This window comes from Neophocaena asiaeorientalis, unplaced genomic scaffold (genome assembly GCF_003031525.2).
Source record: "Neophocaena asiaeorientalis asiaeorientalis breed wild unplaced genomic scaffold, Neophocaena_asiaeorientalis_V1.1 scaffold381, whole genome shotgun sequence".
Lineage (NCBI taxonomy): Eukaryota > Metazoa > Chordata > Mammalia > Artiodactyla > Phocoenidae > Neophocaena > Neophocaena asiaeorientalis.
Window position 1 is genome coordinate 1,152,978 of NW_020172812.1, and position 11,326 is coordinate 1,164,303.

At 39.7% G+C, this 11,326-nt stretch overlaps 1 protein-coding gene across 3 annotated transcripts in view; it reads left to right on the forward strand.

The window, feature by feature from the left end:
* The window catches only part of MEIS1 (Meis homeobox 1), a 138,361-nt gene that overhangs the window by 109,360 nt on the left and 17,675 nt on the right, over nucleotides 1–11,326 (forward strand). For all 3 annotated transcript variants that reach the window (XM_024741635.1, XM_024741636.1, XM_024741637.1), the window contains one exon: nucleotides 4,848–4,924. In XM_024741635.1, coding sequence (XP_024597403.1) covers nucleotides 4,848–4,924 — 77 coding nt within the window. The remainder of the gene's footprint in view (nucleotides 1–4,847; nucleotides 4,925–11,326) is intronic.

The window sequence follows — 11,326 nt, forward strand, 5'->3', positions numbered from 1 at the left end:
TGAAATCAGAATGATCGTTTTGTGAGTTCTTGCCTTTAGCTCGGGTTCCACTGCCCAAGCCACTCGTTTTCCCTTTGAGTCTAGCAGCTCTTCTTTCCCCGGCGAAGCCCACCCAATACATGTGTGCAGGTTTAATGTTGGAAGGGAGGGTCAGCTTTACCCATACATAATCACTGTTTTATGGCTTTCACTCATTCCTGAGGTGTTAATGCAGATCAAATGGGAAACACTGGAGAAAGAAGCCTTGCAGCTACTGCACTGCCTGGCTCTCTCCGGTCTCAATCGTTAGTTCTTATTGTGAGATCTAAAGGTAATTTTGTTTACTCTCTTAATGCTTTGCCGTTCTCCCAGTGGCCCTTACATATCCTTTCTCAAATTCCCATCTTGATCAATTGTTTGCAAATAATTAAGCTTTTAAGAGATAATGGCAGGAAGCTAATGTACACAACAAAGACGAGGTCTCCTGTCACTGTCTATTGGACTGTGGTCAAATTTGCTTTGATATCCCATAGTGATTAGGTTGATTGGTGTATCTGGCAAGTGCAATCCCTCTTTCCTTCACAAGAACCTACTGATCTCTCTTAAACCAGTGTCCTTGCCGCTTAGATGCCATAATAGCAGAGGTGTTCAGGAAAATGGCAAGGGAGACCTAGCCCTGTGGTTGCAATGGTTTGGAATGAATTTTCCATTTTCTTCCTAATATGGCGCTCGTCTTTCTCTCTTTTGTAAAATGACATCTACCTTTGCCCTTTTCATGGCCTCACTAGCCCTATGGGCGGAAGGCAACCTGGGCTTTGAATGTTTTCACAGCAGCCTTGCCTGTGGCATGTTGGGTTTTTGTCAAGTCATTTTTATTTTTTTAAGTCTACAAAGGAATAACTCATACTGTCCACACAAAGCTTATCTAGGAAAGATGCATAGGATTTAAGATAGTTAAACATATTGGATTTCAGTTAAAAAGCCTACTTCTTTGTGAATTTTTGACTGACTGTGGATTAACTACCTGAAGTTGTGGCTTTCATGTGATTCTAGCAATTACAGAATTTTTTGTGGGGGGGGGGAATTGAAAGTTTGTGGGAAACCAGGTTCAAGAACTATGAAAAAAAGAAAACTATCCAGTCGGTCTACCACAGACAGAGGTTTAGGAGTTTTGTTGATACCTTTTGCCCCCTTAACAATGACCAGATTATTGTGACATTTAATTTCATCCAGGCTCATTCATTTCTATTAAAAAAATATATCCTGAACAACTGAAAATTGTTTAATGGAGACAGAGTGCTGGGTCTCCATAGCTTGAGGCTGCCTGGCAATTATGCTGCATGAAATTAGCCACAGTTTGTTCCAATTACTTAAAATCAGATCACATGAAAAGTGACAGAGAAAAAAAATGGTTAGAACTTTCTCATTTTATGATATTTAAATTCTGAAATCAGAAACTGCATGATGTAAAGAAACAACCTAAACTTGCACTGACAATTTGCAGGCCATAGATTGCTCTTTGAAGCTATAATGATTCAGGTAATTTTAATGATCCAAAGAGAATTTTCCTGACACCCTTTGCATAAATAAAATGTGAATTCCACTTGCTTTCTAAGAATGCATGTAAAACTTGCTCACAAACAGGCATGCAAAAATACTCTTGAAAACACAGCACAAATAAATGACTGTGACAATTCTCAATTTTCAAAGTAACTAAAGGTAAATGGCATAAATATTAATTTTTATCCAGTTCTGGTCATAATATTAAGACACAACTAACAAGACAGGGCAAAAGGTGTTGCCATGCAGCTGTAGGGAAGAGGGACCATTGACGTATTTATTAATTCAATTGAAAAGCACTGAAAGAGATTTCCAGAGGACCTGCAAAGCTGTAAGCAAATCGTATTACAGAAGATGTTACAGATTGGAAATGACTTGTGTCCATCAGTGTACAGCTTTATATAGCAAATAGTGCCAACAGCTAGATGCTAAAATTTGCATATTTCAAAGTCAGGCTTTTATTACTCAAGAATTGCTAGCCTGGCTAACCCCCAGATGATAAAATCGAGAAGTTGTCCCTTTTTCAAAGGCTCAGAGTTAGTGAATGGCAGCATAATTTATACAGTCTAAACGGGTCATATGTAACTTTGTGCAATTCTTCAACTAGTGTAGACATAGAACTACTATATATGAAACCATAATTCAGTTCAGAGGATAAAAGATTCATTTGGTTTGTATTGTGTGGCAAACCTTTACGAAGTGGGAGTCATGTTTTAAACCGTAGGGCAGTGTATTGCTTTTAGGTCAGTATCCAATTGTGAGATTTTGCCTGTGATGACTCGCATAATGGTGAGTAGGGTGATCGTCACCTACGATCTCTGCCGATTATGGAGGTGATATACTTTCATTTGAAAAGACTGGGTAGACATCACTTTTAGGAATGAAGTAAGGAAAGTCGTGTTGTGGATCTCAAATTGGATTGTTTGTACTTCCTGTGGGCTTTAAAAAATTTTTTTTATTATACATTTTCCTTTTTTTTTTTTGCGGTACGCGGGCCTCTCACTGTTGTGGCCTCTCCTGTTGCGGAGCACAGGCTCTGGACGCGCAGGCTCAGCAGCCATGGCTCACGGGCCCAGCAGCTCCGCGGCATGTGGGATCTTCCCGGACCGGGGCACGAACCCGTGTCCCCTGCATCGGCAGGCGGACTCTCAACCACTGCGCCACCAGGGAAGCCCTATTATACATTTTGATGTTGCATCTGAGTGGAGAGTATCTGTGTATCGTGGCAAGTCAGAGCCATTCCTTTGTTCCACTGGTATTTACTGGTTTTCTTTATGTGCAGGTCTGGGCTTTAAGGATGGTGAATGAGAAAGACGAGGGTGTTAGAGATGCTAAATGAGTGAGAAGGGACGCGTGACCAAGGAAAGAAATAATCAGAACGGGTGTTTCATTGAGTGATGATTGCTATTAGAGAAAAAGGGGGAAAACTGGTGTGAAAGTGATAAGGTGGTCTGGTGGAGAGTTGGGAGGGTAAGGCTTGACAATTGAGCTGAGACCTGACAGTTACCTTACAGCAGGAGCCTGAGGGTAGGGACCAGCTTGGGGTGTTGGACGAACACACCAAGTGGCTGGACAGAGGGGTGCGGTGGGGTGAGAAGAAGATGCCCATCTGGGAAGTGGGCAGGGCTGGGTGGTGGCACGCACTGCTGGGCAAGGTGAGCAGTCTGGAGGATTTTGAGGCGGGACAGGAATGGAGATTATGAAAGGCGTTTGCCGTATCCTTCTGTCGTGATGAGGCTTAGACACTGGATGGGAAGCAGGAAATGTCCCTAGGTTGTGTCACTGCGGACTGTGCCTTCCCCTGGCCAGTTTCCTCACCAGTAAAACATGAGGGACAATAGATTCTATTTATGTCCCTCAAAGGGATATAATGGGGATTAATTACCATTCTGTCTGTAATATACTTGGAGCTCTTTAGAGAGAGGCACTATATCCCGTGAAAGCAAAGCCTTATTCTAACTGTGTATTTATTGATTAAGTGACAATCAAGACACAATGCTTATGGGAAAAATGGCTACATCTCTGCTCTCCACAAATCGAATCCCATGTGTATAGATACAGAACATATTTAAACTTATATGTAAGAGCATTGAAGTGGTCATTAACGAGCCTTCTTAGCATCTAATCAGACATTATTAATAAGATTGAAAGCTATGTTAATTAGCATTCAATAGACCAGAATTTAGTTTCCGATGGCATATATCGTTAAATGGAGAGTTGGGGGTGCCCTTTCCCATTCATAAAGAGAATAGAAGGTTGACTATCAGAACAATTATTATCTTGGGAGAATTTATTGGGGTGCAGTGTTTCAGAGTAGCCCATGTCACCAATGGATGGAAACCATGTCCTCAGCTCCTCTCCCAGGCTTTAGAAATGTATATTTCAAACTTAGATATAGTTGACTATTAAACAGAAAGTATCTTGCCAAAACTAATCTTAGTAGAATTCTAAACATCTTACAAGAAGGTATAGATTTCATTTTATGATCTAATCCTGTAATATTTTTTTATCCACTCTAACTTCTGAGGCTTTTTCTTCGCATGCAAAATGTGCTGGTCTTTGACCTTACATTGGCCTGTGTTCAGAATCCCAGCATACGTTGACATTCAGATAGGGAAACCAACTTTGGTAGAATTTCATTTGTTTGTGCTTTGCAGAAGAGCTAAAATGAATAGTGTGTGTGTGTGTTTTTTTAAATACACCCACTTTAATTTTGATATTTGCGTCCAGCAACATGGTGTTTTGGGAGGACAATATCATGTTAACAAGGTGCTTAACTCCTGGGGACCTGAGCTGAGCTTGTCGGTCCAAATGATTCAGCTTTAAAAATCTGTGGTTCTAGAAAATATCACGTCAAGGTGGTACACTTTTGTACGCTCAAAAAGAACTTGTTATTTTAATCCCATAAAATACAGTGAAGGTCCTACTGAATTTTGTGTTTGCAACAAATAAACCTGTTAAAGAATAAACTCAGTATCAAGGTTCTGCACGTATCCTAAGTAGCTATTTATACACTTCACTAATCTTGGTAATTGGCTTGTCTTTTATTGCCATTAATTAGATGATGTAGTATTCCATTAATAAGAGTGACACACCTCAGCATTTTTACCTTTAATTATAGACCTCGCTAGACTCTTAGGTTATTGACAAAATAGCCTAAATATTGCCTGAAGTACACATATTGTTTTTAACAGAGCATATGTGTTTATTATTGAATCCCTCACACCTAGCGTTGCACCTGACACGTGATGTGCACATTGTGTATCCAAAGTGTACGTGCACAACCTATCTTTTTTGTCCTCTTTCAGCACCCTTACCCTTCTGAAGAACAGAAAAAGCAGTTGGCACAAGACACAGGACTCACCATCCTTCAAGTGAACAATTGGTAAGTAATTTGGCTTTGTGTTTACACACAGTCTGCTTCCCCCTCTGGCAACCTGCAGCTAATGTTTTGCATTAAGAAGACACACCCAGTTTTCCCCCGTGGCTTGTTGATCCAAAGGTGAGAACACAGTATTGACTGGTGGGTGAGAGCACTTGCTAGTATAGAAAAGAAAACAGTGTATTGCTTTCCACCTCCTTTATAAATTGACAAATTTTAGGCATAGTATATATTAGTGTTTAATTCACGTTCACTATGGCTCTGTAAATGTCTCTCTCTATGATCCTTTTTTTTTTAACTTGTAAGAATAATCAATAGAAAGAGTGATATCCTCTTTTCTACGAAACAAGAAAATCCACTATCACATACCTGTCAGGTTTTAAATTCGCTGAATAACTAAGTTCAGTTAGAATTTGTTAGGGATATGCATTCCAGGATGGGCTCTCCTTTCTTCTGAGCTCCCTATAGAAAAAAGAGAAAAAATGTATGTTTCTACTTTGATGCTGTTCAAAACTTGATGTATCTCAGAGCTGTGCAATACTGTTTCTAAATAAATGTGTGAACTCCTGATTTGGGGGGAAGCTGAGATTAGGTACCAAGTACCAGCCAACAATATTCTGACTTAATGTACAGCGGTGTGGCAAGGAGCCTTTGAGGAAGTATGATTTATTACCCTTTGTGAGTGCGCTGAAAGCCACGTTCATACAGTCATATAGTGTCATATGTGAAGGGTATCAAAATCCAACCTCCTCTGAAACGAAGTGTCTAATTAATTGTCCTAATATTTTTAGATTAGTGTTTATGATGGGGAAACCATATCCTCTTTGAAGTAAAATCCAGAAGAGGCCCAAAGCCTGGCTGGGGAAAGATGAGAACTGAGAATGCCAGTTTGCAGACAGAAGTATTTCTTTCTGTTCAATAAGTGTCAAAGATTAATATTACAGAATCTCTGATTATATGGCCTAATCCATTTTGGTGAATAAATTTGTTCTTGATGTCCGTTGCACCTACATTAACAGACCCTTCTCTGTTAAAGAGTCTGGGAGCCTTTGGGAGAGATTTCAGATATATTAAGCCCCATTACAGAAAATGTAATTTCTGTCAATATAATCCCATGTATTCTTCGATTTAGTATTTTAGAGATAACAAGCTACTTACAATATATTTGCCTTTGGAGGATTAATTTACAAAGTGCTCTATCTTCAAGCCACAGACAGACTCAACATAAGCATTGCTTGTACGGGTTATCAATTTCTATGACCTTACGGCAGCCTTGGGAGATCGGTTTTTGTAGCCCTTTTAGTCAAGTGGATAAGGAACCAACGGAAGACATACTATACCTGAGTAGTGTGTTACTAGGAGTCGTGTGGCTGCTGAGGTTTTTTTGTTTGCCTGTTTGTACCTGCGGCTGTATCTTAATTTTCAAGACTCTGGATACTATATAATTGAACTTTGTCTTCCAAATTGTTCTGGACGATATTATAGAGCAGACCATCCATTTTGAAGGCACACCTAAATTCCTAAACATTTAGGAAGGCAATGGGCTGCCATTCAGGTGGTCTGCTAGAGAGCTCCACCCACAAACATTGGTACCAGAGAACAGATTCCAATACAAGCCTCTTGCCACAGGTAGAAGACATTACGGGATATTTCCTGTGGCTGCCCGGCCAGGCAGGCATTCCTGTGACACCAAGCTGGATGCAATTGTCGTTTCCTAGATTCTGTGCACAGTGACCACAATCAGACTGCCTCGGTTTTGCAATTAAGAGGAGGGAATAAAAGGACTTAAAAAAAATACACGCCAGATAATAATTTTTCAACATAGATGCAGACTTTGCCCTAAACCTCACTGATACTCAATTCTGCACAGGCACGTAACTTGAAAATCACTTTTACTCATTACGTGGGATGTAAACCCAATTCTGTGCTCATCTGGCACCATGTAGTGTTCGTGTGCTGTCGCTTCTGTGTATGGAATTAGAAGTGACCTATGCTTGCACTTCATTGCCGAGCATTTGGCAACTGTTTCAACTCTGCAACGAATTTATTTGTGGTAGAGAGTTACCCTCCAGTAACTAAAAGTTGTAATAGAAATTGTTTCTCTTAAGTTCGGTGAATAATGACATTCCCACATTTGATTTGAGTTTTTAGCGGTATATTAATTTTCATCCAGAAAATTTCTTCACCTTTTAAGGAGCTGATAATAGATTTCTTTTTCTTTGGGCTTTGAGTTGGAAATATGATGGAAAAATGAGGAAACCCAGACGGTACTGTATTGAAACCCAAGATGTGAGCAAATCTTAAAGATGGCAGACTTGAAGATAAAAAGCACAACTACCAAGTGGTTTTCATTTTTCTTTATTGTAATAAAAACATTACACAGAGTCTTTTTGACAGCCTGTGAATATTTTTCCTGTATTGAGCATCAAGCGCAAGTTACTTCATTCTGGAAATAATAATTAAAAAAAAAAAACAACAAAAACACTTCATGAGTATTTTAGCATTTCCCCTTCACTTCATTTTGACACAACATTTAAAATGTGTTTCTTCCTTTTTGGATTTTTAAAGACTTGTTAACACACATGTACATTTTGTATGAACTATGAGTCACTGTCGAAGAGATTTAATAAATGCTGAAGGGCGGGTTGGGTGTCGATCACTCATAATTACTGGCAGTAACATAATGTATTGAAATACACAATATGAAAGTGAAAAATATAAACTCATGTCAGTTGTTAGCTTGTCATAGAAACCCTGGCCGATGCAGCTTGAAGTCAGGTTTTGACAGAAAAATGAGATGAGAAAAGTTTGGTGCGTTGTAACATTCTTTCATTCCAGCGCTGAACTAATTTTATGCGTCTTTAATTGACGTAAGTAATATATACTACTTGCCTTGGCTGACTAAGGACAAACCAGATGGGATTTGGCGGGGAGAGGGGATCACAGGGAGAATTTAAATGTAAAACAACAAGACAGATTTGATTAATTAAGAGAAAACTTGGATTAAAAGAAATAACTGCTCTAACTCATACTTGGTCTACTTGTCAGTAGGAACAGAGGAGTAGTCTTAAAATGGTGGGTATTAGTACTTGTAGGAATTGGGTTCTGGGAGGGAATGTGACATTTATTAGATTAGACACCGTAGGACAAGTCTATGCCAGCACATTTTTTGAGAATTGAGGCAATTAGGCAAATAATTTGGGTAAAAATATTTTACCTAAATTATCCAAGTATTTGAGGTAACAGCATGTTTTTAAAAATCAACCTCCATAACTAATTGCCTAAATATTTCAGTCTAGCATGCCATGGTAGACTTTGACTTAAAGCATAATAATTTTTGAAATACAATATGTGCCATAAATGTATGTATTCTTCTTCCTTTCTTCCCTCACTCCCAATTATGATTGGAGCCAAAAGTGATAAATAATAGCATTTGGTGCTTTTGTCTTTTCATTGTTGTTGTGATAAATACTTCTGTTATATCAGTGCAAAAATATTGCTAATATGTTGAATGTCATTTAAGTGGAAACTTCTTAAATTTTAAGATAGATGGTTAGGTGGGTCTTTTCATATGTAGGTAGAACTCTGAAGAAAGAGCACACACACACACACACACACACACACACACACACACACACACACACACACACACACAGTCAATACTGGGTTCTTTTCTCTCCCGAATACACCAACTTTATTCTTTTATATTGAAAATATGAGTGTAGAATGGTCAAATAAAACTCCCTTATATGTTTTCACAGCCATGTTGCAGACTTGGGAATTCCATGTGATGAGAACTTGTGCCTGCATTGTATCTTTCTTGCCGGATGCCTCAGACACATCCTGCCTCAGCAGAGGTCTAGCCTAGGGTGTACTGAATAAATGTTAGTTTCTTTGTTTACCCCTTCTCATCCACACACTTTCCCATTAAGACCTAATGTTCCATGATTACTTCTTTACCCTCTCTGAGAAGGCAATGGGTCTTAGGTGCAAAATACATAGTTTATGTGAAATACAGTACGTATGTAGACAGAAAAGTCACTCCCCATCAATAGGGTGCATAAAATTCCAGGGTGCATCCGAACCTCCGCAGTGACTCTTTACAGAACCATCATAGCTCTTAAAGTTCTCAGATTTAGTACATACACTGGATTTTCCTAGTTTCTTCATTTATTGCCTTCAAAACTGCAAAGCATTCAGCCATCACTTCCCATTTATTACCAGTGGGGGGAAAAAGTATGTCATCCTTGGAGATTTCTGCCCCTGGCAGGTAAAAATGTAAACTTATTTAAAAAAAAAAAAAAAAAAAAAGATCACCCTTGTTATAATAAACAGATTCAACCGTAAAAGGTCAAGTTTCTTTCTGAGTTATGGTAATAATGTAGCAAATACTTTTATAAGTGATCAAAGATTCTATAAATATAGGTACCTGTGTAGATGTAAATGTTAAAACATTCACAAATTATCCTTTCAACTTCTGAGATCTAAAAATCAATAGGGGGTCATGGGGTTTCATAGAATTGCTCTGCTTTTTCTTCCAACATAATTTAATAATACATTTTACAGATGTTGTTTAAACATTAGGCACAGATTGTTTTGTCAATAAAACTAAACAGAGGCATGACACAAAAGCAAGGAAAACAGATGTAAAAAGCAAAAACAGTGCACCAAGCAAGGAGTCCTGGGTCATTTGTTTCCTATTCAACTACAAAATGAAAGTGCAGGGTGTATAGTGATTTTCCTTGCCTAGGAATCACCTAGGGATGGAACCGCTTCACACACAAGAGGTAATTTTATTAAGCAGGTGGTTTAACTTCTTCCCTTGAGAATTTAAGTGTAACCTACATTTAAGGTAGACTTCCTAACTGATCAATGGAGTAACAGGTGCAGTATTTTTAAAAGAAGGAAGAGAAGGAGAAATATAAATAGAACAGCTCTCCAGTACGTTTCAGAATGGGTTGTTTTTCTCCAGGCCACAGTTAATTGCTATGCTTTTTACCTTGAGTGTCAACTCTAATAATATTACCTTTACAGGCCCTTACTCTGGGCTTAGATTAGAGCAGTCAGTAATATTCACTAGATAAAATACTGTCTAGTTGCTCATGAGAAAATATTGAAATCAGTCAAAAAGTGTTTAGCTTGCATATTGCCTGAGACAGAACTGGCAAGGTACCAGGGTACCTTGCACGCAGGGTATTATTTAGGGAAGCTGAGCAAATAGCTTGCAGGGAAAAGAGCTGTGAATTTTGAAAACTTCAGGTATTGTCATGTCAGAGAGTCTTAGGAATTCAAAGGAGACGCTGCTTTTGTCTGCAGATTTTTAAAAAAATTCCCAGCAAACAATCGTCTTTGAAAATGACTCTGCAGTCTGTGAAATACACTTTGTTGTAAGTTCTACTCGCTAGGTTTACTCAGAGGTTTTTCCCCCCACTGTGTTCAATCACATGGGTAATACTGGGAAAGATAGAAAGTCCTCACGGAAGGGTAGGTGTTGGATCACTGTGCCAGATGGAAAAACCCTGCCCCTTCCACCAGGGGACCCTGAGTCTAGGTGAGAAGAGAAACAGGAAGGGGTGGGTTGGAGGAAGATGAATTAGAAAATCCAGATACTGTTTTGTGTAACTGCTGTTTCTCCTCCAGCCAACATTCAAAGACAGTCTCTGAGCTTTTGAGGACAAGAGTGTGGGGTCTGAAGCTGAGAGTTGTTACAACCCGAAGATACTTTCAGGACCAGGTTGGGGTTCCAGCGAGGTGCAGAGATGAATGAGTTGGGAGACTGATTCCATCAGGAGCCCAGTGTTCCTGAATATCCCTTTCAAGGCAGTAAAACCAGTGGCTTGGTGCTTGACTTCGAACATGGTGTGGAGGTCAGCAGGACTTGGTGCAAGTCCTAATTAAGCAGACTTGTTGTTTTCGGTGTCTGGGCACGAGTGTCCGATCAGAGGAACGGAAAGAACTCCCCAGGTGTCACCCAGCCGGCAGAGCAGGAGCTGACTCCCTTGAGGAGAGTGTGGGAAGTGAGGGGCTGAGAGGCACCCCAATCAAGGGGGGAAAGCCCCAGCATCCACAGGTGGCTGAGGAACAGATTCCCCTGTAAGCCTCACGACAGCACACAATTTACACAGTGCGAGTGAGGGGAGGGAATACGCAGGGGAAAGAATGTTTGGAGTCCAAACATATCATCTGTCGTCCCCACTCCTCACCAAGTAGACGTGTGTCCTTGATCAACTCACTTTGTCTCCATGGGCAACAGTTTCCTCTGCCTTAAATGGAAGGGGTGGGGGCTGAGGAATTGGTGGCAGTGTTATCAGCCTCTTCCAGCCCTGATATTCTAGACGGTGTAAAAACGTGAACTGAAGCAAGGTGAGTGTTCTGAAGCTGATTATGATCCCCATTTTACATTAG